Source organism: Sus scrofa, chromosome 1 (assembly GCF_054392235.1).
Source record: "Sus scrofa isolate SSC_HxYL_T2T_F1_AM1 chromosome 1, Sscrofa_HxYL_maternal_Yorkshire_Landrace_v2.0, whole genome shotgun sequence".
In the NCBI taxonomy this organism is placed as follows: Eukaryota; Metazoa; Chordata; class Mammalia; order Artiodactyla; family Suidae; genus Sus; species Sus scrofa.
Window position 1 is genome coordinate 187,690,514 of NC_139383.1, and position 23,718 is coordinate 187,714,231.

At 34.4% G+C, this 23,718-nt stretch overlaps 1 protein-coding gene and 1 long non-coding RNA gene across 10 annotated transcripts in view; both read right to left on the minus strand.

Annotated features, from left to right (window-relative positions):
- Positions 1–23,718, minus strand: part of MDGA2 (MAM domain containing glycosylphosphatidylinositol anchor 2) — an 837,423-nt gene that overhangs the window by 127,675 nt on the left and 686,030 nt on the right. For all 9 annotated transcript variants that reach the window (XR_014841441.1, XR_014841443.1, XR_014841412.1 and 6 more), the window contains one exon: positions 442–711. Coding sequence is in view for 6 of the 9 variants with exons in the window: in XM_021074079.2 (XP_020929738.1) it covers positions 442–711 (270 nt within the window). In the remaining 3 variants the exon portion in view is untranslated. The remainder of the gene's footprint in view (positions 1–441; positions 712–23,718) is intronic.
- Positions 10,739–16,217, minus strand: LOC146406912 (uncharacterized). The gene is made up of 2 exons (XR_014841450.1): positions 16,168–16,217; positions 10,739–16,126 (listed from the first exon to the last, which is right to left on the minus strand). It is a non-coding gene; the product is annotated as an uncharacterized LOC146406912 (long non-coding RNA).

Consider the following 23,718-nt stretch of genomic DNA (forward strand, 5'->3'; position numbering starts at 1 on the left):
ATATTTCTAAACCTTTGGTAAGCCAAGGACAAGGTGGAGAGTCACCATATATTAAGAGGTAATAAACAAATAAACCAGAAAAAGAAAGCACCCTTTGCTCTTAAGAAAACCAGAGCAGCTATTGGATCAAAAGGGATTTTAGAATTATATATCTAAATAAAGCTAGTTAAGATTTGTTACTTTATTACTGAAACACTCAAAATAACCAACCTTAGCACCAAATCTACCTGAATTCACATAATCTTCTGTCTAATTTTGTAAGCACATAAACTGTCTTTACTAAAATATACCTGCCTTGAAAATAAATGAATAGAAGTTCTAAATAGAGCAGTCATGCTGTTCATAGCATGCTCATGGATTTGCAAAATGCTTTCATTCTTATACTGACATAAGCCTAAGCTCCCGTGATCTAAAAAATAGGTAAAATATTCAGCATCTTACCTGTAACAAGAAAGCTGCATCTCCCTGCTCCAGCTTCATTTATAATGCTACAATTATAAACGCCATAGTTTTCATTGGAAAGACTCTTCACTGGGTACTCTGTGTATTCTTGAGAGTCGAACTGACCCGTCCGTAATAATTTGTTGCCCAAGCGCCACTCATAGGTCAGCACCCTGATTGGATATGCTCTCAGGACCCTGCAGCTCATAGTGACACTTCGGTCTTGTCCTTGCCGAATTTCCAGAAATGCTGGTTCCACAGCAGGAGGATCTGTAGACAAAGAGATATTAAAATGGATAAAATATGTGTTTGCAATAAGCCAGTGGCTACTCTTACTGTGAGAAGCTATTTTTAAGAATGCATCCAGCAACAGGGAAGGAGTATTAGGAGGTGGATGATAGTTAAGCCTGGGAATTTCAGCTTGGGTAGGGAAACATGATTTCCTGAATGTGGGCAGTCAGTGAGACTTCTTGCTTTAAAATAGCATTTTCAGGTAAAACTAGCAGTTTATTTTTTTCCTTCTAGCATGTCCCAGAAAAAAATTGTCATGACTGTATTTGGTTTATACTGTTAGCAACCAAATGATGATCTGGGTATAAAAGCAGAGTATCCACACAGCATGAAATTATGAAGAAGATGAAGCCACTGGTTCAAGCCTGTGAATTCTAATTATCCCACATGAGGCTCAGTCCTTGGGTTTCTGGATACTTATTACTTAATAAAATGAATAACACAAGTATATAAATTTATATTCTAAATTACATGGTCAGGACATATTTGACCACAAGTCATAATTCCTATATGTAGACTTTAAGCAAACCTTGTAAATTACATCACAGATTGGCATGGATTTTAACCCACTACAATGGCTCATTTATCTAGCTTAATTGTGATTTTTCTCCTATATAATTAACACTTGTTACTTTATATACCTAACCTTTTTTATTTTGATGGGAAGATTTCTAAAAGGTGTTACACACTTATCTCATTATTTAGGGTAGGCAAAATATAGTTCATTTCTTAATGATGACTCCCAATAGTCAAAATAAATAACAGTTATTTCCTGGGTTCTAAGGACATGATTCATTTAATCAAGGAAACTGCATGGGACCACTGAGGATTTTTTTTGCACTCAGGATTGCTCTGAGCAACACAATTGCATCCTGACTAAATGTGTATGGAACTCACTTGCATTGTACAGTATAAAAACTGAACAGGAGTTCTCATCTTGGCGCAGCAGAAATGAATCTGACTAGGAACCACGAGGTTACGGTTTCGATCCCTGGTCTCACTCAGTGGGTTGGGGATCTGTAGCTGCCATGAGCTATGGAGTAGGTTGCAGATGGGGCTTGGATCTGGTATTGCTGTGGCTGTGGTATAGGCCAGCAGTTGTAGCTCTGATTGGACCCCTGGCCTGGTAACCCCCATATGCCGCGGGTGCGGCCCTAAAAAAGACAAAAGACAAAAAAATAAAAATAAAAACTGAACAACTTTACCTGGAAACCCTTCCTTCAAAAAGGTTTTAGGACTGCCGCACAAAATGTGCCATCTGATATTCTTTACATGTCATTCCATCTACTTAAGTGTTCTCCTTTTTCATGGTAAATCTGTTGACTCACCTTTATCACCTCTTTCAATGTGTTTTACTTACCATATAAATTCTAATTTTATTCATAAATTCAATTTTTGAGCCCTCCTCATATATGTGCTAAGAATAAAAAAGAAATAAAGAAGAAAAAAATCCTGTCTGCATGTAGTTTATGGTCTAACAAAATAGGCGGACATTTAAACAGCTAATTTGAAAGACTGACAGACGAATAAACAATTCTAGGGTAGAAAACAAAGAGATGAATAACACTATGAGGTTTCAGCACACAAGGAAGGTGATAGTTGAGCTATGTCTCCTAGGATTTATAGGAAATGGTGAGGTGGGTAAGAAATAAAGGGGGATATTCCAGGTAGGGGGATAAGCAGGGGTAAAGTTAAGGAGGAGACAGTGAGGATGAGATGTTTAGGAAAGTATAAGTGAACCAACATAACTGGTGCACAAAAGGTACATGAGGGCTTGGGAATAAATAAAGATGAAAAAAAAACGGGGGGCTCTTATCAAAGATGCTTGAGTGTTATGTTATAGGGTTTGAATTTTATCCTATTCGTATTGAGGGTCTTTTAACATTTTTAAAATAAGGGCTTTATATGAGTAAACCAATCTTTTATTTTTATTTATTTACTGTTTGCTTTTTAGGGCCATATCCACAGCATATGGAAGTTTCCAGGCTAGGGGTCAAAATAGAGCTGTAGCTGCCGGCCTACGTCACAGGCACAGCAATGCAGGATTCAAGCCGCATCGGTGACCTACACCACAGCTCATAGCAAAACCAGATCCTTAACCCACTGAGCAAGACCAGGGATTGAACCCACTTCCTCATGGATACTAGCCAGGTTCATAACCTACTGATCCACAACAGAAACTCCCTAAACCAATCTTTTAGAACAAATAATGTGGCAGATAGGAGCATGGACCTCCAAGAGAAGAAACTCAAAGAGAAGCCCTGAACTAAGTCAATGTCATGGGTCCAGAAATGTTGCCTTAGACAATGAGGTGGATGAGTGATGAAGATGGGGAAGGAAAGAGGGGTAGTCTGGAGTTTGGTGGACATGTCAAATTTGTGCACCTATTTAGTCACACAGTAGGGATACCTGATAGGCAAGTGTTTATTTCCAAACATATGGGCTATGTTTTATTATCTTTTAATTACTCAATGAATTTATTACACTTGTAGTTGTACAATGATCATCACAATCCAATTTTATAGGATTTCTATCGCACAACTCCAGTGCATCCCCCCACCCCCTGAACTGTCTCCTTTAGAAATAAGAAGTTTTTCAAAGTCTATGAGTCATTATCTGTTCTGCAAAGAAGTTCAGTCTTGTCCTTTTTTCAGATTCCACATGTCAGTAAAAGCATGTGATGTTGGTGTCTCATTATATGGCTGACTTCACTTAGCATGATAATGTCTAGGTCCATCCATGTTGCTACAAATGCTGGATTTTTGTTCCTTTTAATGGCTGAGTAATATTCCATTGCATATATGTACCACATCTTCTTGATTCACTACTCTGTCAATGGACATTTAGGTAGTTTCCATGTTTTGACTATTGAAAATAGTGCTTCAGTGAACATTGGAGTACGTGTGTCTTTGTGAGTCATGGCTTTCTCTGGGTAGATGCCCAGGAATGGGATTGCTGGGTCAAATGGGAGTTCTATTTTTAGTTTTCTGAGGAATCAACATAATGTTTTCCACATTGCTTTCACCAATTTACAATCCCACCAACAGTGTACTAGGGTTCCTTTTTCTCCACACCCTCTCTAGCACTTATTGTTTGTAGACTTTTGGATGATCGCCATTCTGGCTGGTATAAGGTGATACCCTCATAGTGGATTTGATGTGCATTTCTCTAATAATGAGTGATGTTGAACATCTTTTCATGTGTTTTCTGTTTGGAGAATCATCTGTTTAGATCTTCTCCCATTTTTTGATGGGGTTGTTGGTTTTTTGGTATTGAGCAGTTGGTGGTGTTTATAAATTTTAGAGATTAATCCCTTGTCAGTCTCTTCATTTGCAAATATTTTCTCCCATTCTGTGAGTTGTCTTTTCATTTTGTTTAGGGTTTCCTTTGCTGTGCAGAAACTTTTAAGTGTGATTAAGTCCCATTTGTTTATTTTTGTTTTTATTGTCATTACTCTAAGAGGTGGATCTGAGAACCAGTTGCTCTCTTGTTTATGTTGGAGAGTGTTTAGCCTATGGTTTCCTCTAATAGTTTTATAGTGCCTGGTCTTATATCTAGGTCTTTAATCCATTTGGAGTTTATTTTTGTATATGGTGTTAGGGAGTGTTCTAATTTCATTCTTTTACATGTGGCTGTCCAGTTTTCCCAACAACACTTATTGAACAGGCATGTTTTATTATCTCTTTGTCTTGATTTTTTTTTTTTTTTTGGCTTAACTGAATCATAGAGAAAATGGTCCACATGTTTTCAACACTCTGTATTTTGTTAAAACTTATTTTATCAATCCAAATAGGATCAATTTTTGTTCTGTGTGTGCTTGCAAAGAAGGAGTAGCCTGTAGTTTGGGGATTTATGTGGATCTACTGGGTTAAGTCTGATAACTGCACTGTCCATATCATTTATATAGATGTTAGGTATTTTGTGTTTTCTTTTTTGTCTTTGTTGTTTTTGGTTGTTTTTTTTTTTTGCCTATTTACTTGGATTAATTTAGAAGAGTGTATTAAACTCTTCTAAAATAGTTTAGAAGCTTTTGAAAAATTTCTTCTTGCAGTGCTGTCTCCCTTTTGCTTTACAGATTTTGAGGTTATGCTATTGAGTATTTATAAATTTAAAATTGCTTTGTTATTGATGATTTGAAGCTTTTTATCATTATGAAATATAATCTCCTTTATTTCTATTAATGTTACATTAATTAAATCTCTATATTAACATAGTTATCTTGGTATACATTTAGGTAACATTTACATATTATGGTTTTTCCATCCTTTTATACTTTCCATAACCTTATATTTTATAAGCACCTTTTTAAACAGCATGTCATTGTGTTTTATTTTTCAAAAAAGTCTGGCCGTCCTTTTCTTTTACCCAGAGCATTCAGCACTTCATTTACTTAAGTTTAATGTACAGATATATTTGGGTACAAATATTCCTTCTTATTTTATATTTTCTGTTTGTTTTGTGTTCTTTATTTCTTTGTCTTCTTCATATTAATGATTATCTCATTATTTAACACTTTTGCTGTTACTAGGTGGGAACTCAATTGCTGTCTCTATCATTTTATTAATCCTCAAGCATGAAACATGCATACATAAGTTATCCAAAAGCATCAATTTATGCCTTTCCCATCCTCTTAGACAAAATAATAAACTTAGAACACTTTGCTACTTTTATTCCTATTCTGATATGTTACTGAGTCATGAATTTTAATTCCCTCTTATTTTTTAAAAATCCATTGGGCATTATCATAACTTTATATCCATACAGATTATTTGATCTTAATTCTTTTTTTCATTATAGACCTTCCAAATCTGTGATCACTTTCTTTTTGCCTATGGTACATCATACAAAACTATCTTTAGTGAACTTTCTGATCTTGACTTTCTAAAAATATATTTTAAACCTCATTCTTAAGATATATTTTTTGTAAACATAGTATTATAGGTTGATAGTTTTTTTTTTTTTTCCTTTCAACACATCAGGATATAATTCCACTGTCTTCAGATGGTCATTATTCCTGTACAGAACTAAGCTCACAGTCTCAAACTTTGAAGTCAATGTCTTTTTTCCTCTAGCTACTTTGAAATGTTTTTGTCTTCGATGTTCTGTAGCTTCAGTATAATGCTTTTAGGTGTAGGTTTCTTTTTACTTATAATTTGTGATTTGATGGGCTTCTTAAATCTCTTAGGTTTGGTGTCTTTCATCTTGGAAATTTTTGGAAAACTCTCATTGTTAGCTCCTCAAATAAAACCTGTGTTCTTCTCTTTCTATTCTTACTTTAGAGCATTTTTTATTTTGTCTTCAATTTCTCTTAGCCTCTCTTCCAAATATTCTGTTTCTAGGGTATCTTCTTTGCATTATAAATAAATTCTATGAGGTAATTCAGTTCATTAATTCTTTTTTCAGCTCTGCTTAATCTGTTAAACTCATCCATTGGTTTTTAATTATAATAATGGAGTTTTGTTTATAAATGTTCTGTGTAGTTATTTGTTATACCTTCTATTCCACTGTTTTAATCCTTTCCTGTTATCTTCAAAGGTAGTAAGGCTTGTCTTTTATTTCTTTAAATAAAGTAATTGTTTTATACAGTCTGATAATTCCAATTATAGTGTCAAGAGTGTATTTCTGTTGGCTTTCTCTCAGGGTATCTTGTTTCTTTGTATTCTTGGTTAATTTTAACTCTGTGCTACTGAATTTACTTTAAAACATATTTATAGGATATTCCATTCCTAAGATGATGGCTTCCTCCACTGGAGATTTGTTTTCATAGGCAACTCTTGACATCAATATCTCAGATTGCTTTATTCAAGTTCATGCCTTGAAGTTTTATTTTAATCATCCAGATGACATTGGTTTGAGTTAAAAATCCATGTAAGAACCAGTTTGTGATTATAACTTCAAGAAGGGTCCCCATGTTACCCTCACCCTGCTCACTTCAAAAGCAAATTTCTTTGCACTCCCTTGGGAGTAGGAATATGTAAACTGGGTTTATTTCTGCTCTGCTCTTACCCTGTGGATTCAGTCCTTTGAGTTCCAACTTCTATTGGTAGACACTCTCCCAGGGAAAACTCTGGGTCTGGAGCTCTACGCCCCTCCCCCAGGGATGCCATCAAAAGTGAAGCTCAAATTTGCCCATATCAGCAGATGCCCTCAGGGCAAAAGTAGCCTCACCACACTATTTGCATGACATTTTTTAAATAAACACTTGAATGATTTAGTAATATTTTAAGAAAATTTCCCAGCAGTTTCAGTTGGTTGCATTGAAAGGGTTTCATGGAACATTTTGTCTATTTCAAGCCCAGAAATGCATATCACTGGCAGCCGTATAGGAATACGGATCTAGTGCTCAGAAGGAAGGAATGACTGCAGTCCATAGTTCTTTTATGATAGCTCAGAGTAAAGATTAGCAAAGACATAGAAAATGCCAAATTTGAATTTTATCTTGAATATAATCAATTATGGAGTTGGAAGAAAATAAAAATTATCAGAGAGATATGTAGATCCAGAAAGTTGTGTCACAAAGATTAAAGGAGGTGTGTGTTTCAAGGAATAGGAAGTAATCTAATGTACCAAAAGTTAGCAGCGCAGGAGTTAATACTGAAAATGTCTACTTTTTTTTTTTTTTTTTTTTTTTTTTTTGGTCTTTTTAGGGCTGCACCCAAGGCATATGGAAGTTTGCAGGCTAGGTGTTGAATTGGAGGTACAGTGGTCAGTCTATACCACAGCCATAGCAATGCAGGATCCAAGCCGAGTCTATGACCTACACCACAGCTCATGGTAATGCCAGATCCCTAACCCACTCATCAAGGCCAGAGATTAAACCCATGTCCTCATGGATACTAGTTGGGTTCTGAACCGCTGAACCATGATGGGAACTACTGTCTACTGTTTTTGACAATTTTAACATGATTAATGATTCTAGTGAAGGCATTTTCTGTTAGGAATTTATAATCTGGGTTACATATTTTTGGCATTTGAAAGATGGTTAAAGAGCAGAGATCAGAAATGAAAACTACTTGCTCAACAATATTGTCTATGGTTAGAAAATATGGTTATTTCTATTGATTCTACCTTCAAAATATATTAAGGGTTTATAGACTTCTCTCAGTCTCCACTACCACTGCTATTACCTCTCCATGGACTACTGCACATGTCCTGTGACAGCATTTAAGCAGGACAACATGCTTTTGCTTTTGACTTTCTCTCATTTTCTGGGATTAGCCAGATTATCTTTTATAAGCGAAATCAGCTCTTCTATTCCTCTACTTAGAATACTTTATGGACTCACCCATGCTTGTTAACCACACCTACAAGGTCCTGCAAGTTCTGGTTCTGACCATATACACAACTATTCTCATATTGGACATTATGTTTGGGACTTCCTGCCTCAGAAAGACAAAACTTTCTGGACAATGGACTCTGATTTTGTTCTTTCTTTCTAATATGTTCTTTCCTTTACTTGTTTCATGGCTGTCTTAGTCTCACATTTTAGATTTTTACCTTAAGAAAGCCCACCCTTGACTACCAGTGAGTAAAATATCTCTCCTACTGTTAATAATACAATGTTAGTTACCATTGTATTTGTCTCCTGTATAGCAATCATACCTTGTTTATGCAAGCTCTATTATAAATAAACTTATAACTTCCTCGTCATTGCATGACCCCCTGCATTTAAAAAGTACCTAGTATCATAAAGCTAAAGAGATCTTGAGATTACATAATTAAGGAAAGGGCAGAGTTAAGCTCAGCCTTCCATCCATAGCCACCAAGGTTTCAGGCATATGAAGTTATCTTGGACCTTCCAGACCAGACCAGTCACCCACAAAATACCACCAAGTGATCCAGATAATATTACAACCTATATGAAGCAAAAGAATAGCCACTTAAGTTACTGACTCATCAGAAATTAGATAATTAGAAGAAATACATTAGGATGTGATTATTTTGAGCTCTTAGGTATTAAAGCAGTTTTTTACAGACTAACAGATAACTGATACAGATGTCTTTTGGCCTTCAAAATCCAGCAGTTTGATATTATATGTTAAGACTCAACAGAGTGAGGCAAAAGGACAAGGGATCAGAGCAATGGAGGAGACACAGTTTAAGCAACAAACCATGGACACCAAGCTCTTCTGGAAAGGAATTAGTTTAGAAGGAAACTAACGGTGGAAGATGATCAATTGGATGAATTACTAGAACAGCTTGAAAATTTGAAAGGCATGCACACTGAGAACAAAGGAGTCAGGAAGCCAAAAAAGTTCAGTCAATAAAAAGAATTATGTCACAATTTAATATTTTAGTGGTAGATAAATTTGTAGTGATTACAAGATCAGAGGTACGGCCATTGGAATAAAATGCTAAAGTAGAGTAGAAATTGATACTAGTGTAAAATGAAAATAAATTAAGTGAATATACATTTACTATCAAATTATATTTGCATCTGTCTGACAAAACAAAGAGTTGCAATAGCTCATCTTTCTTCTTACAGATTTCTCTCTTTTTTTTTTTGTCCCCTTTATTTTAGGGCCGCACCTGTGGCATATGGAAGTTCCCAGGCTAGGGGTCCAACTGGGGTTCATCTGATGACCCACACCACACCCACAGCAACACAGGATCCAAGCCACATCTGTGACCTACACCACAGCTCATGGTAATGCTGGATCCTTAACCTACTGAGTGAGGCCAGGAATTGAACCCACATCCTCATGGATACTAGTCAGGTTGGTTACTGCTGAGCCACCAGGGGAACTCCACAAATTTCTTTTTAAATGGCAAAGTTTATAAATGTAATTAATTATACTCAACAGGGACATATCTTAAAATATACATTTACTTTTTCTATGAATGATTTTCTATAAGAATTCTTTGAATGTATCTGATCTACTAGATTATTTCAAGTAATTGATTTTTTTAGACTCTCACTATATATGAATGTGTCACTCTCCATACCTAGAAGATTCAGCCCTAAAGACATCTGACAGCATTGGGTTAACACTTTTCAAGCACACTGTGTTTTGATAAGTTCAATAGAGTCTGAATTGGAAAGCATTCTTAAATGAAGGCAATCATAACAGTTATTTAAAATAGTGCCCAAACGATAAGTTCAATAGAGTCTGAATTGGAAAGCATTCTTAAATGAAGGCAATCATAACAGTTATTTAAAATAGTGCCCAAACTACTTGGATTCCAAGGTGGATCCTTAACCTCAAAAAAGATAGAGAATGCAAAACTGAGAATATTCATTATAGTTCAATTAGGTCTGCCTATGGAAAATTTCTGTGATATAAGATTTACTTTAAGCATATTGGCTATTAATGAATTTACTATTTCGTTTGTTGGAATATCCAGTGAGGACAGACCTGTGCAGTTGTGAGTAAATGGTATAGTATGAAGTCTCTGACCATGAGGAAAGAAGATTCAGGTGTCAAAAAAGTTAGAGTTCACTAGTCTGACAAAACCAGCTTTTCATGGTGAAAGAGTTTTTCAATATGTTTTATTATGAAATATTTAACCTTAAGAATGAAATAAGTAACAATATCATGATAAAAGGTACACAAAATAGGAAATGCTTAAAAGAAGGTTTGTGTAGGAGAAATAAATAGGTGCTTGAGTTTTGTTAAGTGAAATGATTCTAAAAATATATTATACTGAGTGGATTCACTTACATTAAAAACATCTGGTCCAACAGCCTGTCAAAATATCTTCCTACAAATACATTGAAAGATGAGGGTAATAAAAATAGTAATTGCATTGGTTGGTATTACTTATTAAGTGCTGGCTATTGTGTTAAAATCTTTACCTAGTTTATCTTTTTATAGTGCTAATTCATTGTATAAAAGGCACTAAGGCACAGAGAAGTTAAGGAAAGTCACCCAGCTAAAAAGTAGCAGAAAAATTCATGGATGAGCTCTAACAGTTTTCTGGTAGAGTCTTTAGAATTCTCTAGATATAGTATCATGTCATCTGCAAATAGGGATAGTTTTACTTCTTCCTTTTCAATTTGGATTCCTTTTATTTTTTTTATTTCTCTGATTGCTGTGGCTAGGACTTCCAGAACTATGTTGAAGAGTAGTGGAGCTCATCCACAAATTTGGCAAAGTCTCAGGATACAAAATCAATACACAGAAATTGACTGCATTTCTATATACTAACAATGAAAGAGCAGAAAAAGAAATTAGGGAAGCAATCCTATTTACCATTGCATCCAAAAGAATAAAATACCTAGGAATAAACCTACCTAAAGAGACAAAAGACCAGTACTCTGAAAACTATAAGACACTGATAAAAGAAATCAAAGATGACACAAATAGATGGAAAGATATCACATGCTCTTGGATTTGAAGAGTTAATATTATCAAAATGACTATACTACCCAAGGCAATCTACAGATTCAATGCAATCCCTATCAAATGACCAAGGACATTTTTCACAGAACTCCAACAAAATATTTTAAAGTTTGTTTGGAAGCACAAAAGACCCAGAATAGCCAAAGACATCCTGAAAAAGAAAAATGGAGCTGGAGGAATCAGGCTCCCAGACTTCAGACTACACTACAAAGAAACAATCATCAAAACCATAAGGTACTGGCATAAAGACAGAAATAAAGATCAGTGGAACAGGATAGAAAGCTCAGAATTAAACCCACATACCTACAGCCTACTCATCTGTGACAAAGGAGGCAAGAATATACAATGGAGAAAGGACAGCTTGTTCAATAAGTGGTGCTGGGAAAACTGGACAGCCACATGGAAAAGAATGAAACTAGAACACTCCCTAACACCATACACAAAAATAAACTCAAAATGGATTCAGGACCTAGATATGAGACCAGACACTATAAAACTCCTAGAGGAAAACATAGGCCAAACATCTCTGACATAAACGACAGCAACATCTTCTCAGATCCACCTCTCAGAGTATTGACAATAAAAACAAAAATAAACAAATGGGACCTAATCAAACTTCAGAGTTTCTGCACAGCAAAGGAAACCCTAAACAACACAAAAAGACAACACACAGAATGGGAGAAAATCTTTGCAAATGCATCGATTGACAAGGGATTAACTCCAAAATTTAGAAACACCTTCTGCAGCTCAATACCCAAAAAGCAAACAACCCCATCAAAAAATGGGCAGAAGATCTAGACAGACAGTTCTCCAAAGAAGACATACAGATGGCTGAGAAACTCATGAAAAGATGTTCAACATCACTCATTACTAGAGAGTTGCAAATCAAAACCACTATGAAGTACCACCTTACACCCACTAGAATGACCATCATCAAAAAGTCGACAAACAATAAGTGCTGGAGAGGGTGTGCAGAAAAAGGAACCCTAGTACACTGTTGGTGGGATTGTCAATTGGTGCAACCACTGTGGAAAACAGGATGGAGTGTCCTCAGAAAACTAAAAATAGAACTCCCATTTGATCCAGCCTTCCCACTCCTGGGCATCTACCCAGAGAAAGCCATGACTCGCAAAGACACATGTACTCCAATGTTCACTGCAGCACTCTATACAATAACCAAGACATGGAAACAACCTAAATGTCCATCGACAGAGGAATGGATCAAGATGGTGTGGTATATATACACAATGGAATATTACTCAGCCATTAAAATGAACCAAATACCAGCATTTTTAGCAACATGGATGGACCTAGACATTATCATGCTAAGTGAAGTCAGCCATACAATGAGACACCAACATCAAATGCTTTCACTGACATGTGGAATCCAAAAAAAGGACATAATGCACTTCTTTGCAGAACAGATGCTGACTCACAGACATTGAAAAACTTATGGTCTCTGGAGGAGACAGTTTGGGGAGTGGGGGGAAGTGCTTGGGCTGTGGGATGGAAATCCTGTGAAATCAGATTGTTATGATCATTATACAACTATAGATGTGATAAATTCATTTGAGTAATTTAAAAAAAGTAGCAGAAAAAGAATTCAAACATGACAATCAGATTCAGAATGTAAGTTCTTAATAACAACCTGTGGTTCACTTTTTCCACTTATAAATATTACCAGTGTTTCATGACTTCATTCTCTTCCTCAAAGAGGATTTTGAAAATTTTGCCCTTTTGATTATTTAAAGTAATAAACTTAAATAGGTACTGGTCTATACAAGCTATAGCATTTAGAATTCACAAACTTGTGTAAGTCAAAATGGGAAACATCATTGTGGAAAGCATAAAAGTACTGCAACATAATTACTATGTTAAAGAAAAATCTTAATGATGGATTGCAAAGAAGATTCAAACTGCAGTTTATATAGCAATGTACTTCATGTAAATGAATTTCTATATTATGCATATATTAGTATGTATGATGAGTGCCTGCAGAAGATTAGCTGTCTGGAAATAAAGGTGAAATCTTTTGAAGTTATTAAGGATTTTGATAGAAATAAAGATAAGCAAAAAGTTTACAACATTAATTAGGATTTAATATTTTCTGTTCTTATATCTACTGATTCCATGTGTTCCAAATAGGGGATGGTTCTAATGTTTGATCTGTATACACATGTCTAACTTATTTGGAAAGAGTAAAGGATCATTACACCAGTTATAGAGAAATATATATTAGTATTTATTTCTTAAGTAGTGGAGTAGAGACAAGTTCATGAGTTCTTTTAATATTGTGTATTAATTAAAAAATTGCCTATATTTCTGACAAACAATAGCCAGGTTCTGATGAGGACCAGAACTGTCAGCAAAGCAACATTTTTGATTTAAAAAAAAACTTTTAAATAAATAAAAACCTTCCAAAACAATCCTCAAGAATATTAATAGAACCCATTTTCAAGTATTTAAGGGAATGTGAAAATATAAATAATAAATATACATAGGGCTATCTCCATTTCAAAAGAGGAGAATGCTCATCTGTTTGTACCACTGCAGAGTAAAAATGACCTAATCATTGAACCCCCTAGAAGAAACCATAAGCATGCACACAACAGGGTCATTTCTTCTCAAGTCAAATGCCTGCCTAATAAAACATTTGTTTGCTTTTTGCTTTTTATTTTAAGAGATCTAGACAAGTTGTGCCCTTAATATGAAAAAGTCCAGTAAAAATAGTGAAATTATGTTGAGTATATGACAGCCTCTATTTCTGTGTGTGTGCATGCAAATGTGTACATGTATGTATCTTTCTCTCAAATCTTTTTATGGTCTTATAATTGTCTCTATCTCTGTGGTAAGGAAACTGAACTTCAAAGAGATGAGTAAGAATAACTTGGTTTTGGTCACTGAGGGACACTAAACATATTTGAACCAAAGCTAATTTATCTTCAAGACATTAGCCATTTAGATTTGGCCATGTGATAGCTCAAAGCATTATGATGCTATACAGACGAAGGTGTAAAACATCCCTATTTTATTTGTATCAATGAAGCACATAAACACTTAGAAAATTCTTAGATAATGTTGGGTATAAGATGATATACTAAGAGATTAAATAAAAGTGAGTAAAAATGGCTCCTGTTAGCATGTAATTTACAATATTAGTATAAAGATAATAAATGTAACCACAATTTAATATAAATAAATAATATATGAGTTCTTAGAAGTAATAAATAATAAATTGCAGTAGTATAATGGGAAGTATGTATATTATATAGTATATATGTACATATAATCTTTGTTCTTGATTCCTGGCACAGATCTCCTAAAACTCTTGGAATTTCCTAAGTGATAGAAGCACTTTGCATTGTTTATCACTAGCCCCTTTCCACCATACCTGAATTTATGCTAATAAGGTGGATCTTGGCTGGTCTCTAGATAGCTTCAGGGTATGGGCTGTTCTCCAGAAAGACCAAGCCATGGTTGGAACATTGGAACTTTAAGTCCTATCTCCTGACTTTCAGGGAGGGAAGAGAGGCTGGAGATGGGAGATTGAGTTTGAATATCAATGCTAGTGATTTCATTGATTATGCCTACATAATGAAACCTCCATGGAAACACCTCAGTAATGGGGTTTGGGGAGTTTTCAAGTTGGTGAACACACTAAAGTGCCAGGAGGGTGGAACACTTTCAGAAGGTATGAAATCTCAATATTGCCTCACTCTCCCACCCCATATCTTTCCCTATGCATTTTGTTTTATTTGTCTATTTCTGAGTTGTATCCATTATAATAAACTGGTAAATCTAAGGAAAGTGTTCTTAGTTCTATGAGTCATTTTAGCAAATCAAACTTGGCAGGGGAGAAAGTCATGAGAACTCCCAAATTTGTAGTTGGCTGGTTAGAAGCATGGATGAAAACTGGAAATTGTGAATGGTGTCTGAGTGGATGCAGTCTTATAGGACTGAGCCCTTTAACTTGTAGGATCAGTACTAATTCCAGGAAGTTAGTGTCAGAATTGAATTGAATTTTGGACATCCAGATGGTATCAGAGAATCAGAGAAATGGTGTCAGAAAGAACAATAGAATTGCTAATCAAGTCTTAAAATAAGCCTAATTTATTCAATAGAGAAAAATATGAAAAAGGATAAACTTGGAAAAGATACTGAGAAGTTTGCAGGGTCTGGCTAAATGTATTTAGAAGAAATAGGGATTGAAACAGCTAACATTTATGATGAATCTACTCTGTATGACTGTGCAAGCACATTTCGTATGTATTACCTCATGCAACCCTCACAACAACTTTGTAAAGTGTATATTATTCTCTTTTATACCTAAAAAAACTAAATATGAGAAATTACATTCTCAAGCATCCCACACAGCCCAGGTGAAAGACTTTAGACCCAAAACGACATGACTTCAAAATCCATGTTATTTCCAATACAGCAGCTTGAGGAAGCAGCACCAAAAGCAAACTATAATTTAGTTTTTAACATAATGTTTGTATAAATTGGAAGGTGGCAATATTGGGAAATGTAATTTAAAAATAAAATAGTCCATAGCATTTGTAAGTAATTAGCAGGAGAACAATCCCAAATATCTGGTGATAACTTCAAAAAATTAGTATTCACCTCCTTTCACAAACATTTTGAGATTGCTAGCAATTATTACTTCATATCTCTAATAGATTTCTCAGCAAGATAAAATTTTGGAGTGACTGTAGAATTAGTATTACATGACTGAAAATATTGGAACATTGGTATTACTGAAGTTAGGCACATGATGGATACGTGTAGAACCACTGAAACTTCTTCCTCATAACAAAAATGACTCAGTAAAAGTTCCATATCCTTTTTTATGAAGCTTTGTTTCATATAATTATTAGATACTATTTATTACATAGCTGGAATTTTCCTAAGTCCAAAAGAAAGGGAAGAATAAAACAACTCTAAGAGTTCCCATCGTGGCTCAGTGGTAATGAATTTGACCATCATCCATGAAGATGAAGATTCGATCCCTGACCTCACTCAGTGGGTTAAGGATCCGGCATTGCTGTGAGCTGTGGTGTAGGTTACAGATGCCGCTAGGATCTTGCGTTACTGTGGCTTTGGTGTAGGTTAGTGGCTACAGCTCCAATTTGACCCCTAGCCTGGAAACCTCCATATGCCATGGGTGTGGCCCTAAAAAGAAAAAATAAATAAATAAATAAAACAACTCTAGATAATCCAAGGAGGTTTATAATAATCTAGTTGACTTACTTACTTGGATTTTTCTAGGATATTAATTATGAATAAAACATTTAATTAGCACCTATTCATTACAGGCAGTACTCATAGAAATGCTCTAAATGGGATATAAAATGTTTTCTTCTAACTGAATCAACTAGATTCCTGTTATATGTATAAATAGGCCTTGAAACATCATTATTCACTATGATGATAAAGGTCTCCTAAGCCAGGAGAGAAATTTATTTCCATTTTGAGTGTATTGCTGTGTATGGTATAAGATAGGAGTGCAGTTTCATTGTTTTGCATCCAGTTTTCCCAACACCGTTACTAAAAAGATTATACTTTCTTCATTGTATATTTTTGATGCCATTGTCAAAGAGTAGTTGTCAAAGACCATGTCAGATCGTGTTTACTTCTGGGCTCCCTTTTCTGTTGCACTGGATATTGAAACCAAGTCCCCCCTGTCTCTTGTTTGTAGAAAAGCTTTAGCCTCCTAATGCCTTCCCCAAGTTCCAAAGGGAAAATTTAATCAGAAAAATAAGATTTTAAAAGAAAATACAGAAGCAAAGGAAAGCAGTCAAGCAAGACAAAATAATAATAATTTAGCCATAAAACAAAGATAAAGATCATTAGTTTCTCCTCAAGAGTTATAGATAATATTCTGAGCCACATCTGTAAGCTGTTTTAAAGATACTAAAACCTCCATCAGGTAGAAGGAGTTAATTGCATGGTAACCATCAGCACATGCTGAAGCCAGAAAACTAATAATTGAGATTCCTGAACTATCATGTTGTTACCTTAACATCATCCAAACCGAGAATTTTGCATGAGCTGATCATGACCTAGTGACCCTCTCCCTCACACTGTCTTAAACACCCTTCCCTAAAAGCCAATGAGGAGTTTGGGTCTTTTGAGGCCTAGCTTCCTGTGTTCCGTGTTTGGTGCCCTGCAATAAACACCATGGCCATGCTTTCCTTCACACAATCTGATGTCAGCAGATTGGCTTTGCCACATGTTCAGCAAGTAGACCTAAATTTGGTTTTGTAACACTATGTGTCTGTTTTGATGTTAATACCACATTTTTTTGGTTACTACAACTTTATAATATAGTTTGAAATAGGAAGTGTAATGACTCCAGCATTGTTCTTTCTCAAAATTGCTTTGGCTATTTGGAACTTTTTTGGTTCCATTAAAGTTTAGGATTTGTTTTTCCTATTTCTATAAAAAATTCAATTGAAATATTTTTTGGGCTATGCCTGCAGTGTATGAAATTTTCCAGGCCAGGGATTGAATCCATGGCATAGTAGTGACCAAAGCTACTGCAGTGACAATGCCAGATCCTTAACCTGCTGAACCACAAAGGAACTTTTCCATTGAAATTTTGATCAGGATTGTATTGAATACAGAATTGTATTGAATATACAGATTGATTTGGGAAATACAGACATTTTAACAATATTTATTCTTCCAACTCATAAGCAAGAAATATCTTTCTGTTTATTTGTGTCTTCTCAATTTCTTTCATTAATGTCTCACAGTTTGAAGTGTATAGATTTTTGAATTCCTTATAAATTTATTCCCAAGTAGTCTAGTCTATTATTTTTAATGCTATTAGAAACTGTATTGTTTTCTTAATTTCTCTTTTTGATAATACACTTTTGAGCATAAAAAAAGAAAGAAAGAAAAAAAATCAAGTCAAAATGGATTAAAGACTTAAACATGGGAGTTCCCTTCATGGTTCAGAGAAAACGATCTGACTAGCATCCATTAGGGTGCACTTTACATCCCTGGCCTTGCTTATTGGGTTAGGGATCTGGCATTGCCATGAGCTGTGGTGTAGGTCAAAGACATGGCTTGAATCCCATGTTGCTTTGGCTGTAGTGTAGGCCAGGAGCTACAGCTCCAATTCAACCCCTAGCCTGAGAACCTCCATATGCTTTGGGTGTGGTCCTAAAAAGACAAACAAACAAACAAAAAACCCTTAAACATAAAATCTGAAACCATAGAACTCCTAGAAGAAAACTTGGTGGGTAAGCTCCTTGACATCGGTCTTGGAAATGCCTTTTTGGATTTTACACCAAAGGCAAAGACAACAAAAGCAAAAATAAGCAAATGGAATTACATCAAACTAACAAGCTTTTGCACAGCAAAAAACAAAACAAACAAAAAACACCAGAAACTCAAAATGCAACCTGTGAAATGGGAGAAAATATCTACAAACCATATATCTGATAAGAGGTTAATTTTCAAAATATATGAGCTGCATTATTCAGCCATGAGAAAAAAAGGAAATCCTGCCATTTTCAACATCATGAATGGAACTTGAGGGCATCATGCTAAGTGAATGAAATCAGAACGAGAAAGAATAATATTTCATGGTATCACTTATAAGTGGAAAATAGCTATATCTGTATCTATATCTATAATTTTAAAAGTCCAATTCATAGAAAGAGAGCAGAAAATGGTTGCCAGATGCTGGGCGATAGAGGAAATATTGAAAGGTTGGTTAAAGGGTGCAAACGTTCAGCTATAAGATGAATAAGGTCTGAGGATCTAATGTATAACAGTGACTATAGTATATGACACTGTACTGCATAACTGAAATTTCCTGAGAGAACTTAAATGTTTTCACACACACATATAAGAAGGTAAATATGTCAAGCGATGGATGTGTTAATTAATTCTCAATGTGGAGAATCCTTTCACAATGTATATCAAATCATCACATTATACCTCAAATATCATAATTTTGTCCCTTATATCCCAATAGAGCTGAAAAAAAAAAGATATTCCCTGGTCTTAATTCCTGTTCCCTCCTCATTTTCTTGTTTACATTTTTCTTATCTCTTTAAATAGTTATAATGGTCAACTTTGTGCAAGGTATGCTATTAGGTTGTTATGTGTGTGCTTGGGGAGAAGAAAAGGTTGCTAATAGCTATACAATTTATTTAAATTTATGAACAATATATGTCTTACTAACAAAAAAAATGAGACATTCCAAAAATAAACAGTCTCAGAGTTAATTTACACACATGCACATGGGTATGTAGAAGAGATATTTTAGTGGATTAGTATTATTACATTGCAAAGGATATTAAATTGTTACACTAGTACTCAAGAATTATGATTATAATCTTTGGTTGGACTGGAACACCTTCTGTTTTGAGTATTCATTATAGGAAATCTCTGAGGTTTTTCACTTAAAGATCCATAAATGAAAAAAAATTTAGATCTGTTCACAATTTTTTAGACTTTCAGACTTGATTTTTTTGTTTGTTTGTTTAAAAGTCAAATGAGGATGAGATAATATAAGTGAATACATTTCAAAGATAATTAAATCACCCATAGGGTTACGAGCATCATTCTTTCACAATCAGTCATCTGTTTAATGACTTCTCTAAATCTTTATTGAGAAATGACAGAAATAAACTAAACAAAAAAAAAAAAAATAGAGGAAATGCTACATCTTAAACAGCTTGCCTTGTTAAAATTTTGTTTCTCTCCTAAATTTCCTCCATCTATGAAACCATTTCTCTCTTCCATTCATACTGTACACATTAGCTCTGGCTAATTTGTTTTCTACATTCTTCTTCTTATAACCAAGTGCCCCCAACATATAACATTTTCCCTGTGGGAAGCATCATTTTTTACCCTTTTTTATCACTTTTCTCAGGAGAATCAGAACAATTGCTTCACTGTCCCTTGCACTACCTCAACTTTTAGTTAATAAAATTCACTTGCTTGGTATAAATATGTGAGAAACTTGGGACTAAAAGGAAAAAAAAGTGGAGTCAAAACACTATATGGATTATTTCCCTAATTTTTAAATTAAACATATAGCTTTTTCAGTTAAAAAAGTAACACAAAAAAGTAAATTCAACTGTAATATCACACTTTAAAAGTGGGCACAAGCCTAGTTAGACTAAAATAGTGTATCCAAAGTAAGATTCCTTGTGCCTTTTTCTAATATTAGGCAATGAAACATAGGATTGGACATTTAAAATAGCTATTTCTACTTCAAAATTATTTACATATGTGTCTACATCTGAAATGGTAGATGATTAATTTGAAATATTCTTACTTTTTTATTAAAAATTGTAACTGTGTGGTGATGGAAGTTAACTAGACCCATTATGGTAATGATTTCACAATACAAACAAATGTCAAATAACTACATTGTACACCTGAAATGAATATGTCATATGTCAATCATATTTCAATAATATATATATATAAACGCACACACACACACTAAAAATTTAATGTCAAAGAACTCCTAGCAACAGGTGTAGTAATAATTTCAGTGTAAAGGAATTTTTAAGAAGAGTAATATAATACCTACTATTTTTGGGTGACTTTTCATACTTCAGTTCTTTGCTAAATTGGGGAAAAAGTACAGTTAACATGGACACAATAGAAATCTTCAATTAACTATACCATCCTTTTGTTTCATGTGAAAAAAGGTCAACACAAAAAGAAATAAAATATACTCACAATATTATTATTGAGAAAGTATTTGAGGTCAATTATCTAGAGTTGCACTATTTAGTGCATAGCCTGAGGTCTAGATCTGGTCAAAAACTATTACTGTGAAAAAATGATGTTGCACCAAAATGTGAACCAATTACATCACAGCACACTCTTAAGTTCAGCTGATGATTTTAGTGGGAAATTTGGGAAGTTGGAAAAAGCAATTATGCAATATATATTTATTGATTAAATCAGCTCAAAAATCTAGTCTGACTTCACTTTAAAGTCTGAGTTTACTTGCATGTCCACACAACTCAGCAAGCTAATTTCAAAGCTAAAGATTTAGATGAAAGCTGAAAAACTGCCTTGTTAGCCACAAAGCCAAACAATATCTGAAATCTTAGTCAAGAAGAAACTAAATTTTCAAAACCTTAACCTTTTCTGTCCATTATATTCATCAATGCAAGGGATATTTCAGAATCACAAGCATGAGAACCACTGCAATAAAACAGGCCTTTTAATTAACTCTAAGTCAACCAGGAAGTTCAATTAAGCAGAACAACCTTCTCAAAAAAAGAAATTCCCATTTCTGCAATTTGTGCTCACATTTGATTTACAATACAGAGTAAATGAAAAACAACATACTAGATTTTACAATAAATTTTGAATTTAGTCTATAGACTATGATGTTATTAACTGTTTTTGTGTTTTGGAAATTGATACATGCTATAAAATTCTGGTTTCAAAATTAGTTCAATTTAAACTAAAACTGAAAATAATTGGAATCAACAAATTGACCTACAACCTTAGGATAGGTTTTAGGACTGAACAAATTTGGGTAACCAGCTAGTCCAACCTTTTATATAATAAAAAATTAATCTATACCACAGAAGAAGCATCTGCATTTAGAAGATATAGTAGCTTATAAATGACCATAGAACCAATTCTTCAAAATTTGGGATAAGAGCTTAATTGCTTAATTTCTTTTTTTTTTTTTTTTTTTTTTTTTTGGTTGTGCCCACTGTATGTGGAAGCTCCCAGGACAGGAGCTGATCCTGAGCCACAGCAGTGACCTGAGTCAAAGTAGGGGCAACACCAGATCCTTGACTGCTAGGCCACCAAGGAACTCTGTGAACTTACATTTTACATTAAGCTTTTATGTTTAGGAAATGATAACTTAGTTGTTTCAGGAAAAAAAGTTTCCCAAGGGAATGTAGTTTCTGATGGAATTAAAAAGGAATTGAGAGATCTATAAAATAGTGATTCTGACATAGAAAATCAAATTTTGAATAAGTTGAAAAAAGGATTGTTTAATATTGTCGTGATTCGGACATGCAAAAAAGATACAGGGAAAAGAAATGTGAAATTATAGGTATATAAAATTTTTCAGAAATATAGATAAGAACTCAGCAAAAACATTTTCTTTGAAAATATTGCTATGAAATTGTGAATCTTAATCTTAGGCAGATCTTAGTAGATAAAGTGTTGCTTTAGTCTAGGTAGCAAGGAGCTATAAAAGATGAACTTTATCATCAATAATGTTAGAGAGTAGAGGTTACATGGTTTTCAGTTTTTGCACCTTGCTTATGATTTCCTTCTAAGAGTGCGTTTGTATTTAATGGATGCTTAAGTTATCTTATTTTCTTTGAAGTTTGAAGACTCTTCATGTACTATTTTTACATAAAACATTTTCAACAAAACCAGCAAACAAAACAAAGCATGAAAACAAAACTGAAGTGCTTATAATTCCAGGGGCTACAAAACTGTATCATCAAACACAGTAATCATATTGTTTTAATTTACTTGTTTGACAGCCTAACAATGATAAACAGTCTAATGAAAAAGATTTTTAAGAAGCATTCATGTGGAAAAAACACTTAAATATATTGCTTTAATTAGGCATCAAAAATGGCTTCTTCGCTTATAATTTAACAAAAACATTTAGCACACATGCAAATAGTCAAGAAGTATATTAAAATATTTGTGTATAAATGGGGGACACAGGTAAATAATTTAGACGGCTGTGTGTTATGCTACTGCCATTAAAGAACCCCATAGTAGGGCATTCAGGATTTACTTCAAAGTAGCCAACAACTACCAAAAAAACCCACTTATAGTTTCACTATTTCACTTTTTGGTAAGGACAGTAGCAGCAAAGAGATTTTTAATTTGCTGTAAATTCTTATATATCAAGTAACTGTAAATATGAAGTTACAGCTTCTGGTGGTTATTGTTGGCAGGAAGAAATGTTTTCATTGCCTCTGCCAAGTCATAGTTGCTGCATTTGCAAACATTGAGAAAACATTACAGAAACCCTATTAAAAAACGGGAAATCTATCCTGACGAATGATTCAGAGATGCAAGATAATATTTATATCTCCATTCACACATTTAGGGATGTATTTTGATAACTGTACATATCTATTAAATACTGAGTTTGCAAATGGGCCCTTTCCTAGACTTTCTGTACTTAGGTGTTTTGACTAAAACATAAATGCAGTTGGGATAGTATTTGACTTCATAAAAATGTCTATATTTAAAATGTTGGGGAGTTCCCATTGTAGCTCAGTGGAAATTAATCTGACTAGTATCCATGAGGATGCAGGTTCGATTCCTGGCCTGGATCAGTGGGTTAAGGATCCAGAGTTGCCGTGAGCTGTGGTGTAGGTTGCAGACATGGCTTGGATCCTGCATTGCTGTGGCTGTGGTGTGAGCTGGCAGCTTGTAGTTCCAATTAGACCCTTGGCCTGAGAACTTCATATGCCACAGGTGTGGCCCTAAAAAGCAAAAAGAAAAGAAAATTAAATGTTGAAAAGCTCTGACTACCCTGATTTTAAAGTGTCTTTACTATTTTTCTTTGAAAAATAGTACCTATTTATGTCAATCAATAAATACATTTAAATCAGGAATGGTGTGAAGCAGCACATAAAACATCTTTTCTACCTTTCAAGAA